At 46.3% G+C, this 23,980-nt stretch overlaps 1 protein-coding gene across 3 annotated transcripts in view; it reads left to right on the top strand.

Moving 5' to 3' along the window:
* The window catches only part of FAM3D (FAM3 metabolism regulating signaling molecule D), a 279,642-nt gene that overhangs the window by 124,486 nt on the left and 131,176 nt on the right, over positions 1 to 23,980 (top strand). The window contains exons 2-3 of one of the 3 annotated variants that reach the window (XM_063940890.1): positions 6,903 to 6,970; positions 21,343 to 21,450. In XM_063940890.1, coding sequence (XP_063796960.1) covers positions 6,958 to 6,970; positions 21,343 to 21,450 — 121 coding nt within the window. In that variant the 5' untranslated portion in view covers positions 6,903 to 6,957. Of the gene's footprint in view, positions 1 to 6,902; positions 6,971 to 21,342; positions 21,451 to 23,606; positions 23,672 to 23,980 lie in introns of those variants that run through there. The other 2 variants (XM_063940891.1, XM_063940892.1) reach the window with 2 other exon arrangements.

The raw sequence follows: 23,980 nt of genomic DNA, 5'->3' as shown, positions 1-23,980 counted from the left end.
GTCAATTAGCCATGTAAGGTACTCTAATTGCTGCCCAGGGCGCCCCCCCCCCCCCAGTGCCCTGCACCCATCAGTGACCGGAGTGTGTGGTGTGCATAGGGAGCAATGGCGCACAGCTGCAGTGCTGTGCGCTACCTTAATGAAGACCGAAGTCTTCAGCCAGCCGCCGATTTCCTCCGGTTTCTTCCGTCTTCTGGCTCTGCAAGGGGGACGGCGGCGCGGCTCCGGGAACGGACGATCGAGGTCGGGCCCTGTGTTCGATCCCTCTGGAGCTAATGGTGTCCAGTAGCCTAGAAGCACAAGCTAGCTGCAAGCAGGTAGGTTTGCTTCTCTCCCCTAAGTCCCACGTAGCAGTGAGTCTGTTGCCAGCAGATCTCACTGAAAATAATAAACCTAACAAATACTTTCTTTTTTAGTGAGCTCAGGAGAGCCCACTAAGTGCATCCAGCTCTGGCCGGGCACAGATTCTAACTGAGGTCTGGAGATGGGGCATAGAGGGAGGAGCCAGTGCACACCAGATATAGTACCTAATCTTTCTTTTAAGAGTGCCCAGTCTACTGCGAAGCCCGTCTATTCCCCATGGTCCTTACGGAGTTCCCAGCATCCACTAGGACGTCAGAGAAATTACCGAGCGAACAACTCGGAATGACCACCACAGTACATACACAAACGCACACATAGCATGCATACACACACATCAGGCACATATACACACACACACACACACACACACACACACACACACACACACACACACACAGCAATCATCATACTATTACTTACACAAACGCAATCACTTTCTCTGTGTTCAGAGGCTGACCGCCGGACTTCAATAGCAGATAGCTTGCTAGCGGAGCTGCTGCTGCTGGGCATCCGCAGGAGCAGCTCCCTCAGCCATCTGTATCGTCAGTGAAGCAGAGAGCTCTGCCGTTCAGAGCTCTCTGTATGCTCAGCAGCTCTCCTCTATCGCGGCAGCTCCCTTCTGATTGCGGGTGCGGTTAGCCCGCAGCCAGTGCAGAGACAAGGCTGTCTCCGTCTCTGAAAAATACATGTGGTCTATCAGAGGGGTTTCTGGGTACTCAGAAACCCCCCCTGCGTGCGCCACTGCAACTCCAGCTTATCACCTGGCCAGCTTGTCCAGCATCAGGAGCACTGTGCTCTGTTTGCAGAAAAGCTTTATCCCAGCTCACAGGTGGGCTGATTGCTTGATTGTGTACCTCAACACACTGAAAAACATGGACTGGACCTGATAACCAGCATACACCCAGGTGGCGAGTATGACTTGTGGCCATAGGCGTGCGCAGCAAATTTTATTAGGGGGTGCACCGTCAGAGGGGTGTGTCTAGCACCGCCTTTTGGTCGTGTTTAGCACCATCTATTGACGGTCAACGCAATATAAAATATCCACCCTTGTAATAATGCAGATACATTGTCAGATGTTGTGGTGTGCACCAAACAAACACCCCTGATGGCAATCACTGCAATTACACTGCTACTCCTCAGCCTGGTCTGGCTCCCCCTCTCTTTCCCCTGCAAGCTGCAGCAGCTTACTTACAATTCAGTCACTCACTGACACTGACAGTCGCAGACTAGTACTGCTGCTGCGGGAAAAAAGAGTGATGTGTCAATGCTGCTGTGGACCGCCTGCCAGTATTGAATTTGTCTTCCTAAGAGAAAACGCTGGCTGCATGCTGATCCTCATCAGTGGCTGACGGCATAGCATAGAAGGAGAGAGGTGGGCATGTGGCGGGTGTGATGGGTGGGCGTGCGAGCAGCATGACGTAATCACATCACGCTGTTTTTGTACATGGAGGTGGAGCCGAGAGTTTGAAAGCTGGTGGCAGTGGCACCCTTGATTAACCCAGGCGTCCAGTCAGTAATGCAGTCCTGACAGGGTGCAGCGCAGAGGGGACAGTAATCATCCTACTCAGCGATCGCTACATCAGGCATGTGAGATCAGGGTTCCAGACATTAGGGGGTGCCTGTGCGCACCAGGCACCCCCCCTGCGCACACCTATGCTTGTGGCACTGTGGCCTCCCTGCTCAATATATGTTGGAAGCATAACATTGTCCAAAATGTCTTGGTATGCTGAAGCATTAAGATTGTCCTTCACTGGAGATAAGTGGCCTAGCCCAAACCCAGTGAAATACCGGTGGTCGGAATCCAGACTTGGGTGGTGGTCCATGTGCCACCCGAGGGGGAATACAACCCTGTAGCGACCAAAGGTCGCCACCGGGCCTGAAGCGTGGCAAACGCAGTGAGCCTATGAGGGGACACGCTGCGCTCGCCGCCGGTATTCTGGCTGTCCGGATCCTGGCGTCGGCCTCCTGCCCGCTGGGATCATGACAGCCGGCATATCATACTGAATGCGTTTCCACTGCTCCACAGTCCAGTGTTGGTGTGCTTTACACCACTCCATTTGATGCTTGCCATTGGACTGGTGTGAGGCGGCTTGCATGCAGCTGTCAGCCATGAAAACTCATTCCACTAAGCTCCCGCCGCACAGTTTTTGTGCTTACATTAATGCCAGTAGAAGTTTGGTACTCTTCAGCTATAGAATCAGCAGATTGTTGAAAACTTTTTCACACCATGCACTGCAGCAGTCGTTGACCCCGCTCTGTGATTTTATGTGGTCTTCCGCTTTGTAGCTGAGTTGCTATTGTTCCTAAACACTTCCAATTTCTACTAATATTACTTACAGTTGACCATGGAATATCATAGTAACATAGTTTCTGAGGTTGAAAAAAGACATTTTGTCCATCTAGTTCAACCTGTTAGTGATCTCTTACACTGAAATATTTTAAGGCTAATTTTAACTGTGGTGAATGTTTAGCCATAAACAAAAAAAAAATCCTTTTTTTTTTTTTTTTTTTTTTATTGCTATAGTACATTATTTACCCACCATAACCCTGTATATCCTTATCCATTAGAAATGTATCTAGCCCATTCTTAAAAGGACCGAGTCCGCCATTACTACTCTCTCAGGCAGGGAATTCCAAATACGTATTGTCCTTACTGTGAAGAAACCTTTCCATCTCTGTGTGCGAAATCTCTGTATGCGAAATCAGTGGACTTATATGGCAGTACAACTGAACTTATATGGCAGTACCACTGGACTGGATTTATACGGCAGTACCACTGGACTTGTATGGCAGTACCACTGGACTTATACGGTAGTACCACTGGACTGGATTTATACGGCAGAACCACTGGACTTATATGGCAGTACCACTGGATTGGATTTATACGACAGTACCACTGGATTTATACGGCAGTACCACTGGACTTATACGCAGGGGAGGATTGGGAACAAAAAGCGTCCCTGGAAAAATTTGTACTAGTGGCCCCACTTGGGCAGCACCAGAGGTGTAAGGTCTAGCCATGGGCCATGGCAGCAGCACCCTCCCCCCCAAGACTTTCCAGATAGTGGGCATGTCCAGCATCAAGGGGGAAGTTAAAAATAAATAAAATTGAATATTATGAGCGCATTATATGATACACCTTCAGAATTTAGGAAACTATATCATTCTTTAGAAAGATATATTTTCTTGCTTATTACACCAACCGCGTATCCCAATCACTATTCACTCAATCTTATATGTCAGCCAAGCAGGCAGACAGAGCATACACTAGATAATCTGTAATCACAGGCTAAGTGGCAAAGTAATTTTCATATATGCAAATTATTTTGCATCTTATTCATTATGTCTATAAAAAGGACCACATGTCCTCAAACAAAACATGCCCCACGGGTGCGTCGGCCCACCGGGAATCTTCCCTGTAAACCCTATGGCAGTATCACTGGAATTATATGTCAGTACCACTGGACTGGATTTATACGGCAGTACAACTGGACTTATATGGCAGTATCACTGGACTTATATGGCAGTACCACTGGACTGGATTTATACGGCAGTACCACGGGACTTATACGGTAGTACCACTGTACTTATACAGCTGTATCACTGGACTTATATGGCAGTACAAATGGACTTATACGGCAGTACCACTGGACTTATGCGGCAGTACCGCTGGACTGGATTTATACGCCAGTACCACTGGATTTTTACGGCAGTACCACTGGATTTAAACGGCAGTACCACTGGACATATATGGCAGTACCACTGGACATATACGGCAGTACCACTGGACTTGATTTATAAGGCAGTACCACTGGACTAGACTTATACGGCAGTATCAGTGGACTTATATGACAGTACCACTGGACTTATACGGCAGTACCACTGGACTGGATTTATACGGCAGTACCACTGGACTTATATGGCAGTACCACTGGACTGGATTTATATGGTAGTACCACTGGACTTATATGGCATTACCACTGGACTGGATTTATACGGCAGTACCACTGGACTGGATTTATACGGCAGTACCACTGGACTTATATGGCAGTAACACTGGACTGGACTAAATACGGTAGTACCACTGGACTTATAAGGCAGTATCACTGGAATTATATGGCAGTACCACTGGACTGGATTTATAGGACAGTACCACTGGATTTATACGGCCGTACCACTGGACTTATACGGAACTATCACTGGAATTATATGGCATTATCACTGGACTTATACGGCAGTACCACTGGACTGGATTTATACGGTAGTACCACTGGACTTATACGGCAGTATCACTGGAATTATATGGCAGTACCACTGGACTGGATTTATACGACAGTACCACTGGATTTATACGGCCGTACCACTGGACTTATACGGAACTATCACTGGAATTATACGGCAGTATCACTGGAATTATATGGCAGTACCACTGGACTGGATTTGTACGGCAGTACAGCTGGACTTATATGGCAGTATCACTGGACTTATATGGCAGTACCACTGGACTGGATTTATACGGCAGTACCACTGGACTTATACGGTAGTACCACTGTACTTATACAGCTGTATCACTGGACTTATATGACAGTACCACTGGATTTATTTGGCCGTACCACTGGACTTATACGGAAGTATCACTGGAATTATATGGCATTATCACTGGACTTATACGGCAGTACCACTGGACTGGATTTATACGGCAGTACCACTGGACTTATACGGCAGTACCACTATACTTATACGGCTGTATCACTGGACTTATATGGCAGTACAACTGGACTTATGCGGCAGTACAACTGGACTTATGCGGCAGTGCCACTGGACTTATACGGCAGTATCACTGGACTTATGGCAGCACAGGGACACCACCACTGGACTGATGCAGGACAACACAGCACCACTGCAATGGACTGGACTTATACAGCAGCACTGGTCATATGGCAGCAGAGGACACCACCACTGTGACTGGACTGATGCAGCACAGGGACACCACCACTGGACTGATGCAGGACAACACAGCACCACTGCAATGGACTGGACTTATACAGCAGCACTGGACATATGGCAGCAGAGGTCACCACCACTGTGACTGGACGGATGCAGCACAAGACACCACCACTGGACTGATGCAGCACAAGACAGCACTGGAATGACACATAAGACAGAGCAGGTCACCCCACCACTTTCCTGCACAGACAGACACTGAGAAGAGAGACACGTCCTCTCACTACACTCTCCAGGAATGGTGGCGACTGGCGACTCGTGGTTCCTTATATGGAATACAAAACCCGCGAGAATCCGACAGCGGGGTGATGACGTTTTGCCTCATTCTGGTTTCTGAGTCAGGCAAACCGAACCCGCTCATCTCTAATAGATATAGATATATATATATCAGCAGTAATGAGGCGGCACTTACCAGACTTGTTTAAAAATAATGATCATGTCCTAGACTGATTATTATTCACTACAATAGGAGTGCCAGGCTATTGGATATATATATGTATTGTAACAGGAGTTTTGCTAGAATGCACTCTGCTACAAAAATTCCACCAACGACCGACTCCAGGCTTGTGCAAAAAACAACAAATACCTTTTATTCAGGTAGCTCAAATACAAAGATATACATAAACAAAGATCACTGTCTTCAGTATAAACTACCAGGAGGTTAGGCCCTGCCTCACTCCCTCTTACTTAATAAGGAACCCTTTAGGTCCCGGCATCCTGACACTAGTGGCGCAGCCCTCCGGATCCCATTGTCCCTAGCAGGCCTATCACCTGGACACTAACTGCCTTCAGGAGCCCTGACTCATGGGAGAGACTCTGTTTTAAACCCAGCACCCAGGTGCTGGCTGATGAAGCAGCTTCTTGGGCTAAGAAGCCTATAAGACCTGGTCTGGGCCAAATGGATGGGAACCCGGTCCATCCACACTTCCCATCTACCCCCAGGACCCTGTGTGTAGCTTACAGGTGGCAAAGTACATCTCCTGCCACAATATATATATATATATATATATATATATATATATATATATGAAATAAAAAATAAACGCAGTTGCCAGGTTTCTATAAAATCTATGTGAAAGTTTGTGATAGAGTAGGACTTGCGGTGAAATGGGGTCCCGTGGAGTGGGCCGTAAGCTTACATGTATTGTACAATTCATAAACCAAAACCCCATTGTTTATTTAGATGCATATTAAAGCATTAAGGTGAATGAAGCTGCTTAGGAGAGTGCTGGGTTTTCTGTTTGGTATATATATATATATATATATATATATATATAGTACTGTACATATATCGACCAATGTTTGTTGATAAAATTGTAAATGTACCCCCAAACAGTGCAACATTTGAAGATAAATATCAGCGTCCATCCTCTGTATAATTATGGTTCAGTGTATAAAAAGTTATTACAAGCTGTTTGAATTGTACATTCTGTGTTCGGACATTAACAAAGTCCATGTGTCAGAAAGTATATCTGTTAATGTGAAACGTGTGACCATATGACCTAATGTAAGCTTTTGCTATAACTGTCTTTCAGGGACGCCCATAATTAGAAAATCCATATTGGCACCTCCTTATCTGCTAGAAAAAATATGAGGTGGACAGGTAAGATTTGTTACTGAATGAAAGTAACAAATATGTTTGCGTTACAGTGATAATATTGTATAAAGAGCTACCATTATGGTTCACCATCAATACAGGGGGTACATGATAATAATGCCCTATATTGTTCATACCCATTACCCAGTGGGGTAGTCGCCGAGGGGCCCTCAGACATAGCTACATCACCAGCATGGTGGGCACAGTGGCATAATTTGAATTGGGTTTTCTGTGTGGCATAATGTGAACTGGAGGTACTAGTGTGGATAACGTGTGTGGAACTAGGAGTACTTTTTAAACCTATCTCCATCATATCATATTGACAGTGGCTCCAGAGGAGGGGCGGCAGCGCAGTTCTAAATTCAAATAGGAGAGCCACACCAACTGCCATCCCAATCTGACTCACTGGCAGTTGGTGTGGCTCCCCTGTTTGAATTTTGGACTGCATTGTAGCCCTTCCTCTGATCTGCCACTATAATGCCAATTTAATTGCTTGGGGGCCCCATAAGTAGTTGCCCGTGGCCCCAACACACACTAGTCCAATCCTTGCTGTTAGTGTATCCTGAAACTGAATCTGAGAAGTACTAACTTAGATTATTGATGTTTGTGATGCATGAGAAAGTTCCTGCTCGATGCTGATGCTCACTAACCCATACTAATATTTCTCTATTTGATGTAATTTTAGACACATATAGGGGTACATTTACTAAGATGGGAGTTCTATTTAAGATAGGATGTTACCCATAGCAACCAATCAGATTCTACTTTTCATTTATCTTGCACAGGGGTAGCCAACCCTGGTCCTCAAGAGCTACCAACAGGGCACGTTTTCCAGGTCTCCTCTTTTAAAATGTGACAGTTAGTAATAACTGCACAGGTGCACCTGCCATGTGAGCTGGAAAACGTGAACTGTTGGTAGGTCTCAAAGACCAGGGTTGGCTACCACTGATCTAGCACCTTCTAGAAGATAATAACTGGAATCTAATCCCATCTTAAATAGAACTCCCATCTTAATAAATGTACCCCTTATGGACATACAGTAATAATAATAATAATAATAATAATAATAATATACTTTATTTGTCATTAACAAAACAGTCATGAAATGTATACATGGCACTGTGCAATTAACACAACACAATATAATATAAGCATAAGACCCTGCATTCGCTCTATTGATGAAGTCCATGTAGGTGGATGAAACACGTAGGTTACACTTGGACGACTTATTACCGTATATACTCGAGTATAAGCCGACTTTTTCAGCACATTTTTCTGTGCTGAAAAAGCCCCCTCGGCTTATACTCGAGTCAGCAGCTCACGGCTGCAGCAGACGCCGTGGGCTGTGTGGGCGTCCGCTGCAGCCGGCTCCAGGGACAGACACTAGAGGTCATTATTGACCTCTAGTGTCTGTGCGCCGCTGCTATGGGAGAGACGTCATGACGTCTCTCCCATAGAGAGGAGCGGGCGGGCGGCCAGACGGACGGACGGAGCAGCAGCAGCAACAGAAGAAGCGGTCGGGAAGCAGGAGCGGGGCAGTGGTAAGTATTGTTTTTATTATTTTGTGTGTTTGTAAGCGGCGATGGGGGCACAGCGACAGGGGGCAAATAAAGAGGGGGCACAACTACTGGGGGCAAATAAAGAGGGGGCACAACTACTGGGGGCAACGAAAGAGGGGGCACAACTACTGGGGGCAAAGAAAGAGGGGGTACAACTACTGGGGGCAAAGAAAGAGGGGGCACAACTACTGGGGGCAAAGCAACAGGGGGGCATGTTTTTATCTGGCACTGTGGGGGGAGATCTGTCACTGGGGGTATATGTGGCACTGGGGGCACAGCCCTAGCAACAAGCCTTACCCCCTGGCAACAAGCATAACACCTACCGCATAAAACCCCTGGCAACGAGCATGACACCCTGAGCATGAAAACCCCTGGCACCGTGCATTTCCCACCCTAGGCTTATACTCGAGTCAGTAATTTTTCCCAGTTTTTTTAGGTAAAATTAGCTGCCTCGGCTTATATTCGGGTCGACTTATATATATATATATCGAGTATATACGGTACCTATGTTCTGTTGCTACTTAGCATATTGGAATTTTCTTCCTGTACTTTCTTGAATACCATGATCTTATTGTGGACGATCTCTATGGGATTAAGTTGCACTGTAATTTAAATTTAATACTTTTTAACCTTTATATTTCTGGCTTTAGATACCAACCCTGAATAGGTCTGATGCACAGTGCCGTAACTAAACATTTTGGTGTCCTGTGCCATAAAGAACTTTGGTGCCCCCTCCGCCCCCCCCCCCCCCCCCCTTCCCTCCATATTTTAAATAGGGACTGTGAACAACCCCAGAAAAGGGTTGTGCTCTCCAGGGGAAGAGTGTAACTAAACAAAAGTATACCCAATTAAATGACACCACATAGACCCGCTTACTCACCTTACACTTTGCTTTTTATTCACATTATGCCACACACTAAACCCCTTATTCACATTGCGCTATACGGTAGTACCCCTTATACACATTATACCACACAGTAGTACTCCTTATATACTGTATGTTATGCCACACAGCAGTACCCCTTATATATGTTACACCACACAGTAGTGACCCTTATACACATTACACCACACAGTAGTGCCCCCTATACATGTTACACCACACATTAGACCTCCTTATACAAGTTACCCAATGCACTAGAGCCCCTTACACACATGCTCACACAGTAGTAGAGTCCCTCACGTTATGTGAGTAGAGTAGTAGAGTCACGTTATGTGCCCACACACAGTAGTAGAGTCCCTTACACACATTATGCCCACACAGTACTAGTTCCCCTTATACACATTATGCCCACACAGTAATAGAGGCCCTTACACAAGTTATGTGCCCACACACAGTAGTAGAGCCCCTTGCACACATTATGCCATCACAGGGCATATACTTAATCTTCAAAGATTATATTACATCACGCATGGTTCCTAGGGACTGGCAAATAGCAGATGTAGTGCCATTATTTAAAAAGGGAAGTAAATCTAATCCTGGAAATTACAGACTGGTAAGCCTGACATCTATAGTGGAGAAAATATTGGTACAGTAGGTATATTAAGGGATAGCATTCAGGAGTACTTGGGGTGCTACCAGATCATTAGTAGGAACCAGCATGAGTTTGTGAGGGATAGGTCATGTCAAACTAACCTAATTAGCTTCTATGAAGAAGCGAGTGTGTACTTAGGGCCTAATTCAGACCTGATCGTAGAAGCAAATTTGTTAGCAGATGGGCAAAACCATGTGCACTGCAGGGGGTGCAGATGTAACATGTGCAGAGAGAGTTAGATTTGGGTGGGGTGTGTTCAAACTGAAATCTAACTTGCAGACAGTATTTACCCTGCACAGAAACAAAATAACCCACCCAAATCTAACTCTCTCTACACATGTTATATCTGCTCTCCCTGCCGTGCACATGGTTTTGCCCATCTGCTAACAAAGTTGCTGCTACGATCAGGTCTGAATTAGGCCCTTAGACCTTGGAAATGCTGTGGATGTGGTCTTTTTAGATTTTGCAAAAGCCTTCAACACAGTACCTCACATGAGGATGATTCTTAAATTAAGAGAGCTTGGTCTAGGTAGCATCATTTGTACTTGGGTCAAAAATTGGTTGGAAAATGGGGAACAGCAAGTGGTGTTCATTGGAACATTTTTAAAGCTGGGCTAAAGTATTAAGTGGTGTACCTCAAGAGTCTGTACTAGGGCCTCTTTTGTTTAACATATTTATAAATGACATAGGAAACAGTCTGGAGAGTAAGGTGTCAATTTTTAGAGATGACACTAAACTGTGTAATATAATTAATTCAGATCAAGATATTTACTCTCTTCAGAATAACTTAATTAAACTGGAGGTTTGGGCAGCTAAATGGAGTACGAGGTTTAATATAGAGAAATGTAAAGTTATGCATTTTGGGACCAAAAACAAACATGCAATCTATAAATTAAATGGAGTAACTCTAGGGAAATCAGAAATGGAGAAGGATTTGAGGGTGCTCATTGACAGTAGACTTAGCAATAGTGCCCAATATCAGGGTGCAGCAGTAAAGGCCAATAAGGTACTAGCATGCATAAAACGGGGAATAGAGACAAGGGACGGAAAAGGTCCCTTAGCCCACTTGATTCTAGCATCTACCAAGCCAGTATAATCCTGCCACTGTATAAAGCATTGGTACGGCCGCATCTGGAATACTGTGTACAGTTCTGGGCACCACACTATAAAAAAGACATCATAGAACTTGAAAAGGTTCAGAGAAGAGCTACACAATTGATTAAAGGCTTAGGGTGTGTACACACGGTGAGATAAATCTGTAAGATTTTGACTATATAGTCAAAATCTTATGAAAAGTTAGTGCATATCTCATGGTGCTAGGCAGCTTGCGATACAGATTCGATCCCGATGCGCGCTCCCGTGGGGTCGGTATCGTAAGGCTAGATAGACTGTGCAGGCAAGTCAAACTTGACTATCTAGTGTACTATCTAGTATAAAGTATAGTCAAAATTGGCACTTAGTCAAAATCGTACATAGACAAAACCTCAAGCACAGATAGTCAAAATCTGTCCTATCTGTGCTATCTGGGCTCTGGGGGAGTTCAAAGGAAATCGCATAGTCAAAATCGAACATAGCAAGGATCTCACCGTGTGTACACAGCATTACAGTCATTGGATTATGAGGAAAAGCTATCTAGGTTAGATTCGTTTACACTAGAAAAAAGGCGTCTAAAGGTGGGTACACACTAAAGGCCCGTACACACTGGTCGATGTATCGGCCGTTCTCTTGAACGGCCGATACATCGCGGGACCGTCGGCCAGTGTGTACGGGCGATACGTCTGTGAACTCCGTCGTTCACAGACGTATCGCGTCGGCCGCGCAGCACAGCCGACAGCCAATATATCTGACGATATATTGGCGCGTCGCTGTGTGTGTACGGGGCGGTCGTCCGACCGCCCGTACACATGCTGCGGCGGCCGGCGGTGATTGACAGGTGAACTGGGAGGGCGCGAGCGCCCGCCCGCCCAGTTCATGACGTCAGTCCCCCAACGGATCGGGCTGTATGTATGCACAGCACACTGCCCGATCCATACATAGATATATCTGCAGATCAATTGATCTGCAGATATATCTAATAGTGTGTACCCACCTTAACAGATATATCTGCAGATCAATTGATCTGCAGATATATCTATGGACGGATCGAGCAGTGTGTTCAGCATACACACTGCCCGATCCGTCGGGGCCTGACGTCATGAACTGGGCAGGCGTGTACACACGCCCGCCCAGTTCACCTGTCAATCACCTCCGGCCGCCGCAGCATGTGTACGGGCGGTCGGCCGACCGCCCCGTACACACACAGCGACGCGCCAATATATCGGTAGATATATTGGCCGTCGGCTGTGCTGTGCGGCCGACGCATTACGTCTGTGAACAACGGAGTTCACAGACGTATCGGCCATACACACTGGCCGACGGTCCCGCGATATATCGGCCGTTCAAGAGAACGGACGATATATCGACCAGTGTGTACGGGCCTTAAGAGGAGACATGATAAATATTTACAAATACATTAAGGGTCAATACATGGAACTGTCAGGCGATTTGTTTATCAAGAGATCTGTACACAGGACACATGGTCATTCTCTAAGGTTAGAGGAGAGGAAGTTTCATACTAAGCGAAGGAAGGGATTCTTCACGGTAAGGGCAGTAAAGATATGGAATTCGTTGCCAGAGACGTTTGTAATGTCTGAGTCAATTGATGTGTTTCTGAAAGGGTTAGACAAATTTCTAGCCGAGAAAGGCATCCAAGGATATAATCTGTAATAATAATGTATGGTAGTATCTGGGACAGTGAAAGAAAATCCAGTGCTTAGCAGTACATCAAAATATAGGTTGAACCTCGACAACTATGTAACAGTAGTATGCTTATTGTATCCTTAACTGCATACCAGGGATGAAGTTCTTGTATTCTAAACCAACTGTGATAGGATCTCTCTTACTCCCTCTCCGTGCTGTCCATGCTCCGCTTCGGGAGGTAGGAAGGGGGGCGGGGAGGGGAATATCCCTTTCCGTCATGAGTCACTGCTATCCTCCTCAGATCTGCGGAGCACTGGTGATGTAGAGGCAGCTGGCAGGGAGGCGAGTCTCAGGATGTGTAGGAGCTACACCTTCACTAATTCACGTCACTCACTTCCAGCAGTCCTTCCAGTCATTACAGTGTGGGGGGTGGTCGCGGGTGGCAGAGCGATGCAGGTGTTTTGTCATGCGGGCATATGCACATCCAGATCACTGTGGCGGATAATTCCGCCCACAGGGCTACTCCGCTGTGGGTGGCGCACCTTCAGCCCCTGCCTAGTTACGGCCCTGTTGCTGCAAACCCAAGTTAAACACAGATAAGCAAGTTTTTTTCATTCACTCTTGTACAAAGTTTATTCACTGTATATTTTGAAACATTATCATGATCTTCCCAGAAGTACTACAGTATTACATGTAACTCTCATTAAGTGTGCAATGCTGCAAGGTGCATTTGTGATGATGCAACTCCTATTGCCCCAGGCTAGCTTTTCAGGGTGTGAGCAATACCTGACAAGAGGGTTCCTGCCCGCGCAGACTTTATAACAATCACACATATGGGGGCAAATTCAATTAGCTGCAGGACTTGCAGCAGGGTTTTAGCTACTGTTATCAGGTCACAAAGCTATTCAATTGGGTCTGGGACTCCGGGTCGACAACAAAAAGGTCGACACACCTTAGGTCGATGCCAATTGGTCGACACTCCAAGGATATAATCTGTAATAATAATGTATGGTAGTATCTGGGACAGTGAAAGAAAATCCAGTGCTTAGCAGTACATCAAAATATAGGTTGAACCTCGACAACTATGTAACAGTAGTATGCTTATTGTATCCTTAACTGCATACCAGGGATGAAGTTCTTGTATTCTAAACCAACTGTGATAGGATCTCTCTTACTCCCTCTCCGTGCTGTCCATGCTCCGCTTCGGGAGGTAGGAAGGGGGGCGGGGAGGGGAATATCCCTTTCCGTCATGAGTCACTGCTATCCTCCTCAGATCTGCGGAGCACTGGTGATGTAGAGGCAGCTGGCAGGGAGGCGAGTCTCAGGATGTGTAGGAGCTACACCTTCACTAATTCACGTCACTCACTTCCAGCAGTCCTTCCAGTCATTACAGTGTGGGGGGTGGTCGCGGGTGGCAGAGCGATGCAGGTGTTTTGTCATGCGGGCATATGCACATCCAGATCACTGTGGCGGATAATTCCGCCCACAGGGCTACTCCGCTGTGGGTGGCGCACCTTCAGCCCCTGCCTAGTTACGGCCCTGTTGCTGCAAACCCAAGTTAAACACAGATAAGCAAGTTTTTTTCATTCACTCTTGTACAAAGTTTATTCACTGTATATTTTGAAACATTATCATGATCTTCCCAGAAGTACTACAGTATTACATGTAACTCTCATTAAGTGTGCAATGCTGCAAGGTGCATTTGTGATGATGCAACTCCTATTGCCCCAGGCTAGCTTTTCAGGGTGTGAGCAATACCTGACAAGAGGGTTCCTGCCCGCGCAGACTTTATAACAATCACACATATGGGGGCAAATTCAATTAGCTGCAGGACTTGCAGCAGGGTTTTAGCTACTGTTATCAGGTCACAAAGCTATTCAATTGGGTCTGGGACTCCGGGTCGACAACAAAAAGGTCGACACACCTTAGGTCGATGCCAATTGGTCGACACTCCAAGGATATAATCTGTAATAATAATGTATGGTAGTATCTGGGACAGTGAAAGAAAATCCAGTGCTTAGCAGTACATCAAAATATAGGTTGAACCTCGACAACTATGTAACAGTAGTATGCTTATTGTATCCTTAACTGCATACCAGGGATGAAGTTCTTGTATTCTAAACCAACTGTGATAGGATCTCTCTTACTCCCTCTCCGTGCTGTCCATGCTCCGCTTCGGGAGGTAGGAAGGGGGGCGGGGAGGGGAATATCCCTTTCCGTCATGAGTCACTGCTATCCTCCTCAGATCTGCGGAGCACTGGTGATGTAGAGGCAGCTGGCAGGGAGGCGAGTCTCAGGATGTGTAGGAGCTACACCTTCACTAATTCACGTCACTCACTTCCAGCAGTCCTTCCAGTCATTACAGTGTGGGGGGTGGTCGCGGGTGGCAGAGCGATGCAGGTGTTTTGTCATGCGGGCATATGCACATCCAGATCACTGTGGCGGATAATTCCGCCCACAGGGCTACTCCGCTGTGGGTGGCGCACCTTCAGCCCCTGCCTAGTTACGGCCCTGTTGCTGCAAACCCAAGTTAAACACAGATAAGCAAGTTTTTTTCATTCACTCTTGTACAAAGTTTATTCACTGTATATTTTGAAACATTATCATGATCTTCCCAGAAGTACTACAGTATTACATGTAACTCTCATTAAGTGTGCAATGCTGCAAGGTGCATTTGTGATGATGCAACTCCTATTGCCCCAGGCTAGCTTTTCAGGGTGTGAGCAATACCTGACAAGAGGGTTCCTGCCCGCGCAGACTTTATAACAATCACACATATGGGGGCAAATTCAATTAGCTGCAGGACTTGCAGCAGGGTTTTAGCTACTGTTATCAGGTCACAAAGCTATTCAATTGGGTCTGGGACTCCGGGTCGACAACAAAAAGGTCGACACACCTTAGGTCGATGCCAATTGGTCGACACACCTTAGGTCGACATGGACAAAAGGTTGACATGGACAAAAAGTCGACAGGAACAAGGTCGACATGGAAAAAGGTCGACATGAGTTTTTAATGTTTTTTTGGTGTCGTTTTCTTCGTAGAGTGACCGGGAACCCCAATTAGTGCACCGCGTCCCCTTGCCATGCTTCGGGCATGGTGCCTTCGCTCCACTACCGCTTCGCTCAGCACAGATTACCGTTCCAATCGTAGTCCACGTGGATCGTTAAGTATGAAAAGGTTCCAAAAAAGAAAAAAATTGAGAAAAACTCATGTCGACCTTTTGTCCATGTCGACCTAAGGCGTGCCGACCAATTGGCATCGACCTAAGGTGTGTCAACCTTTTTGTTGTCGACCTGGAGTCCGGATACCATTCAATTAATGCCCGCAGTAAACCCTTGACTAGCCCCAAGGGTGTGCTGAACTCAGATTTCTGCTAGGCCACTCATGAGGTGTGAACAGAAATGTGCATTAGCTAATGTTTCTGGGGCTAGTTATGGGCTTACCACTGGCCCCACATTCTCAGAAGGAATGGTTTGCTAGACTAGACCAAGACCTTTATATGGATATGGAAGACTTACGTCTTGGAGTTGAGAAACATAGTGAATTTAGCTCCACATGGCTTCCTTGGCTTGAGTTTAAATCCTCCACCGATTATAAAACTGCTCTAACTTGTGAACTTGGCACTTTAGGTAGAATACTCCCCTAACCCATCTCCTGTTCCCTCCCTCTCCCACCTTCTCCGTTCTTCCTTTATTAAAATATATGTTTTTTTTTTCCTTTTTTAGTGTCTGCTGTTGTTTATGTCTATGGGATGCGATCCCATTGGCTTTTAGCTGTGATTTATTGTGCTGACTTACATAATTGTCTTTATGTATCCGCCCAAAGGATATTGCAAGTTTATAATTTGTTGTTACAGTATACTGTTTTTTATTTTTGTTGGTACTACAAAACAAGAAACATATACTGGAAAGAAAATGATACCCACTAAAGAATGACTCAACAATATTGGGCATATTAATTAATTATTGGTTCTTAAACCCGATACTCATGATTTCTTATAGCGGCAAAAAATTAATCCAGGGACAGGGTTTTTGATAGGAGCCCGCTGGGATGGACTACATCCCAACAATCAGAATCCCAGTAGTGGAATCCCAATGCTCAAAATCCCAATGGATCCAGACGGTAAATGTATAGGGTTTAGGGTTATGGTTAGGCCCTAGGGGGAGGGTTAGGCTGTGGGAGGGGACAGTTAGGATTGGGCCGCCAAAGGGGTCAGTTAAGGTTAGGCTGCGGGTGGGGTGGGTTAGGTTAGGTTGAGGGTTATAATTGCTGCCCAGATTTTGAACATTGGGATTCCGCTGTCAGGATTCTGACCCTTGGCATGCTGAGCACTGGGATATTGTACCCATCCTGAGAACGTCACCCTGTGATGTGTAAAAGGGAGATGATCGCTAATGCACTTTACCTCCTGCTTCTGGGGTCCAGGCCCGCTACTGCTCATGCGTGGTCATCGGATCCATCTCCTGGTAAATTGTATGGAAAGTAGCGCATAGGCTGCAATCTAAAAATATCATTAGCTGCCAAGGGGCAAGTTCCTTAGTGAATCTCACAAGTAACAGCCCCCATAGGAATATATTGGGCCGTTTGTGCAATTAAAAATAAGGAACTGCCGCAGATATCTCTGCTAGTGACTGTGGTCCAATCATCCCTAGATACTTTGTTGAAATTTGCAGATGTCACTCAAAAACTGGTGTTTTCAGGGGTTATCCAGCAAGTTTATTTTAAGAAATATGCCCCAAAGGGTTTATACACAGAGAAGCATGCATTTATTCTATATCTACTTTGTATATTAACTTTAAATTTATTACACACAGTCACTGACACTTACAGTACTACAATGAAAATATTTACAACACACAATTAGGCATTGTCCTCTTCCACTTGCATCACAAATTGTGCCGACTGGAATCACCACCTGGTACACTAAGGACAAGTTGTCACCTGTCACGATAGTTTTTTTTTTTTATGAATTGTTAATGTAATTTATGGATAATACTGTGTTTTGTATAAATAGATTCTCATAGAATTATGGGTTTGCACCACAATCATTCCCCTAATGACCATTAACAACAGTTCCAGGCTGCATGAAGAAGTAGACAGTTCATAGTTTCCCCTTCAGCTCATCTTTTGCAAGGACATCCATTTCCTGCTGCGGAGACCTCAGAGCCAGATTTAGACCGCGTGGGGCCCAATGCAAGATACTGGTTTGGGGCCCCGTTATGCCACACACAGCAATTCCCATTATAACACACTGTGCCACACACAGTGATGCCCATTGTGCCACACAAAGTAATGCCCATTATGTCACACCCAGTAATGCCCATTATGCCACACACACAGTAATGCAGGGGCATATCAAGAGAGGAGGAGGCCTGTGTACAAGCTCCATCTGGGCCCTTCCTCTCTAGCCGGCAGCGCTGTGGCTCTGGGCACTAGGGTCCCTAGCACTGTCCCAGAGCCTCGAACGCATGCGCAGATCTCTGGGAAAATGGCACGGTGACCATTATCCCAGTGATTTACCTACTGTGCATGCGAGAAACACCGGGCAAATGGCACCGCTCCATTTTCCCAGTGATTTCTGCACCTGCTGCACCAATGGTAGTTCTGCCTCTGTCGTGTGGTTCCCCCATAGACCTTAATCCGGCCCTGGAAAAGAGAATATGTAGTACCACTGCAAAAAAGTGTAGCAAAAGTAGAAGTGAGTAACTACAGACCAGTTAGCCTGACATTAGTAGTAGGGAAAGTAAAAGAAACACTATAAAAAAAAAAATGGAATATCTTAAATCCAACAATTTACAGAATCCCAAACAGCAGAGATTTACTGTAGGGGAGGGGAGATCATGCCAAACAAATCTTATTGACTATTTTTTACTCAGTGACTACAATAATAGATAAGGGGTGGGGGCATGGATGTAGCATGTCTAGACTTTAGTAAGGCTTTTGACATGGTTTCACATCACAGACTGCTAAATAAACCTAAAAATCATGGGATTGGATTATAAACAAGTGGAATGATTAAGAACCTGGTTGCAGGATAGGAAACAGACAGTTGTAGTAAATGGAGTGCATTCTAAGGAGGGAAATGTTACCAGTGGAGTACCCCAGAGATCTGTACTTGGACCAGTGCTCTTTAATATCTATGTTAGTGATGTTGAAACAGTATTGAAGGGAAGGCATGCCTTTTTGCCGATGATAAAAAGATATGCAACAGGGAAGACATACCGTGAGGGGTAAAACAAATGATTAAGGATCTAGGTAGACTTGAGGAATGGTTAAGAGCATGGCAACTATAGCTTAACGCTACAAAAAATGCTAATTCATGCACTTGGGTCTCAAACACCCAAAGGCTAAATATAGTATCAAGGGTACTATAATGGAAATTACTGAGGAGGAAAGGGATGTAGGAGTCACTATTTCAAGTGGCTTAAAGACAGGTAAGCAATGAGAAAGACAAGTCAGATGCTTGGTTGCACAGGGAGAGGAACCAGTAGCAGGGAAAACAAAGTAATAATGCCACTGTATAGGTCATCAGTTTGGACTCATGTGGAATACACTGTCCAGTTCTGGAGGCCATATCTCCTGAAGGATATAAATACATTGGACAATGTACAAAGAAGGGCAACTAAACTGGTGCATGGCATACATCACAAAACTTACCCGGAAAGACTAGATGTTCTTAACATGTATAGTTTGGAGCAGAGAAGGGAAAGGAGGGACATAATAGAAACTTTCAAATATATCAAGGGTTTTAACAAAGTCCAAGGAGACATTCTTCAAAGGAAGAGAATTAGAACACGAGGATATGCGCTGAGACTGGAGGGAGGTAAGTTCAGGGGAAATTTAAGGAAAAATGACTTCAGAAAAGGTAGTGGATAGGTACAAAAGCCTCCCATCAGAGGTGGTTGAGGCTAAGTCAGTAGAGCAATTTAAACATGCTTGGGATAGCTATATGAATATCCTTACAAAGAACTTGGATTAAATAGGATTGAGGTTACAAAAAAGGTTAAAAAAAAGAGGCAGACTAGAGGTGCCAAGTGGTTCTTATCCGCCATCAAATTCTATGCTTCTATGGGGTGTATTCAATAGCTGTCGGAAGCTGATGTCTTGTTGGAAAGACGGCAGCTTCCGACAGATTTCGCCCGGAAGGGTTCCGACCTATTCAAAAAGAGAATTCCCGACTTGTCGCAAAACACGTGGATTGGCGGAATAGGCGCCGATCCGCGTGCTTCTGTCGGAAAAGGGGCCAAATCTGAAAGGTTTGGCCCCTTTTCCGACAATCTCGATCCGACTTTAAAAAAAGTCGGATTGAACAGGGCATCCCCCCGGCCAGGCTCCTCACTCCCCGCCGGCACAAACATCACCCCCGATGCCTCAGAGTTATCCCTCCGCCGGCCGCCGCTGGCAGCTGCCTCCGCCGCCATCCACATACCCCCGCCGCCACTGGCAGCGCATCTGGAAGCCGCTGACAGCAGCGGCAGGACAGGACCCCTGGTACGACCAAATCAGACAGTCGGATTTGGCCGTCCATTGAATAGCCCTTGTCGGATCCATTCCGACAAATGCATGTCGGAAATGGATCCGACAATTATTGAATTCACCCCTATATCGGAGAGTTGTGATTGAGATACACAGTCTTAGAAATATCTTGAAAATCTATGGCCTGTCTTATTGCGTTTTCTAGGTATGTCACAGACATGTTATTGAAGTGGTTACAAACTCAAATGCTTCATCACTCACACTGGAGGCCATACTCTGGCAAACAATCTGCACCTAGCATGGTACAAGTTTTCATGGTGCGATTGATGGTTGGATGTAATGGTGCACCAAGTGGGATTTCAGCATCTAAAGTCACACTCAGATTCAGGCCCTATTTGTGCTAAATGTGTCATGTTGATTATATAGGCCCTCATTCCGAGTTGATCGGTCGCAAGGCGAATTTAGCAGAGTTACACACGCTAAGCCTACGCCTACTGGGAGTGTATCTTAGCTTCTTAAAATTGCGACCGATGTATTCGCAATATTGCGATTACAAACTACTTTGCAGTTTCTGAGTAACTTCAACCTTACTCTGCCTGTGCGATCAGTTCAGTGCTTGTCGTTCCTGGTTTGACGTCACAAACACACCCAGCGTTCGCTCAGACACTCCCCCGTTTCTCCAGCCACTCCTGCGTTTTTTCCGGAAACGGTAGCGTTTTCATCCACACGCCCATAAAACGCCGTGTTTCCGCCCAGTAACACCCATTTCCTGTCAATCACATTACGATCGCCGGAGCGATGAAAAAGCCGTGAGTAAAAATACTATCTTCATTGTTAAATTACTTGGCGCAGTCGCAGTGCGAATATTGCGCATGCGTACTAAGCGGATTTTCATTGCGATGCGATGAAAAATACCGACCGATCAACTCGGAATGAGGGCCATAGTTAAAGAATGATAAGAGGGCAAAGAAACAGTTCTCACACTGTGTTGTTGTATGTTTCCTGCTCATTTTACCTCCCAGAAACACGCAGCTGTTATTTTAACTCATCATGTCTACCTTGTACACAGGTGTGATACGGATCTTCGTTGTCGCGGTCACGCTACTGTCGATATGGTATTTTGCAGAACAAATGTTCTCCATAAAATGGGAAGCAAAGAGTCTACAAAGTCTGTTTGGTAAGTAAGCCAAAGACTTTAGGGAAACACTTCTAGTGCACTTACCAGGTGTTAACCAGTGAAATGAAGGGTTGGATACGATATCATGGTGCTCAGCATGCTAACAGCCATAATCCCAACAGCCCGCAGCCTAACCCTAACTGTCCCCTCCTGCCAGGGCTGAAATTTCCACAAGGCAACATAGGCAGCTGTCTATGGCCCTATGGGCCTTAGGGGCCCCACCAGGTGTCCAAATGAAAAATTATTATAAAAGAAAGGGAATTCCTGGGATGGGGCAGGCTACAGGGTCAGCACTGGGGCCCTGGCATGTTGCAAGCCTGATCGTTCTGCTCAACGTGACAGTATTGTAGTAGCAGAACTTCCTGTTCAGCACTCTGTGTACTCTCAGCCCACAGGGGTCACAGGAGCATGTACTAAGCACCTCCAGTCAGTGGCAGGATGGGCCTGGGGAGCAGGGTGCCAAATGACCCCCAGGCCAGTCCAATTTTCAGTACCTTGGCCCGTCCACTGACCACTGGAATGCACAATATTATAGCACTGGCAAGCATTACCTATTGGCATAATTAGGCAGCGTGTAGCCATATTATATTACACAGGCGCACAGTACTGCTCACCGAGCACTGACTTTAAAGAGAACTACGGACCTGCCCCCACCTCTATATAGTGATGAGCGGGTTTGGTTCCTCCGAAACCGAACCCCCCCCGAACTTCACCCATTTCACACGGGTCCGAGGCATACTCGGATTCTCCCGTATGGCTCGGTTAATCCGAGCGCGCCCGAACGTCATCATCCCGCTGTCGGATTCTCGCGAGATTCGGATTCTATATAAGCAGCCGCGCATCGCCGCCATTTCCACTCGTGCATTGGAAATGTTAGGGAGGGGACGTGGCTGGCGTCCTCTCCGTTTATTAATGTTGATGCATTGCAAATATTTGTGCTTATTACTTAATTGTGGGGACTGGGGAGCAGCTGTATTATATAGGAGGAGTACAGTGCAGAGTTTTGCTGACAGTGACCACCAGTATACGTTGTTTGCCTGAAAAACACTCCATATCTGTGCTCAGTGTGCTGCATATATCTGTGCTCACACTGCTTTATTGTGGGGACTGGGGACCACCAGTCAGGGACGTGCAGTCAGGGGAGGCAGTGCCTCCCCTGTCATTAATGATTAAAATAATACAAAGAAGATACTTATGACACATATTCGGTGTTATAAGTATCTGCTTTAGTCTTTACATTATTTTAATCATTTGTACCTTGTGAATAACTGTGTTAAATGTGTGTTGGAGGCACCGCTCTTGGTGCCTCCAGCTATCAGTGTGAAAGGGACGGAAGCGCGGGGCGGGGCCAAACATAGGGCAGTGAAAGCCCATTAAAAAAAATGCAGCTGAAGCGGCACCTAATGGAAATGCAGCTTTGACAGAGGCGTGCTGTCAGCTCACATGAAAGCACGCCCCTGTCCCTGAGGAAGCTGTGATAGGGCAGTGGGCAGGGTCGGCTTTGTCATTACTTTTGAGGGTGCCCCATTAGTTGTTTGCACCCTACCTAGATGCTCTCGCTCTGTAATCTGCACTACCGTTCGGGCTCTGTAACAGGGGGGGGGATCTCTTCAGGTGCTGGGAGCCCCGCTGGCTGAGAGAGCTCTCTTGCAACAAGTGACCACTACTGAGTCTGCCTGGCCGCAGGAGAAAGGATCTCTGTGAGTAAGGGGGTATGTCTGCTGGGCCGGTTTACACTGTGAGTGTGTACAGGGCCAGATGGCCGCTACCGCGATCGATGCTCTGATCGGGTAGTGGTCACTGGTCCTTCTTTAGCAACAGGTTACAGTACAATGGATGCGGGAGGGCTGCTATGCATGCTCTGCCCCAGCTCCCCCACGGAACTCCAGCAGCAGCGTCCAGTAACAGGAAGCCGAGTAGGGGACTCCCATACAGGGCAAGACTACACAGGTGCCCATAAGTCTCTCCACAATGTAAATTTATATTTTAACTATAGGAGTTGTCTTGTGGGGTCAGTTGCAGCCCCTCCCCTCCCCTATGCCGTGACACTGTGTTTCTGGTCTGTACTCTGTCACCAGGGCTCCTCCCCTCCCCCTGTGCAGCAGCGTTACACAGCACCTCCCCCCTTCCTCTGCAGAGCAGGATGCTGTTCCACTTCCTGATCCTGACAAGAGAGTGTGCAATAGGAAGGAGCAGGCTGGTGCTTCATGTATGGGCATAGGTAATGGCTTCAGGGGAGAGGGGCTGATATGTGATTTCCTCCCTCTGTAGTGTATCGTTCTTCTGTCTGACTGTCCCTTCCTTCTATCTCTATTACTCTCTGCCACCTGTCTCTTTCCTCTGTGGGTCTCTTTCCACCATCCTCTCACATCCTCTGTCTGCCTGCCTGTCTGTCAGTCTCTTTTTCCTCTGTGTGTCTCTTTCCACCATCCTCTGCCTGTCTCTTTCCTCTATGTGTCTCTTTCCACCATCATCTCACATCCTCTGTCTGCCTGTCTGTCTCTTTCCACCGTCCTCTCACATCCTCTGT

The sequence above is a fragment of the Pseudophryne corroboree genome, chromosome 9, assembly GCF_028390025.1.
Source record: "Pseudophryne corroboree isolate aPseCor3 chromosome 9, aPseCor3.hap2, whole genome shotgun sequence".
NCBI lineage: Eukaryota > Metazoa > Chordata > Amphibia > Anura > Myobatrachidae > Pseudophryne > Pseudophryne corroboree.
This window is presented reverse-complemented; position numbering and strand designations above follow the sequence as displayed.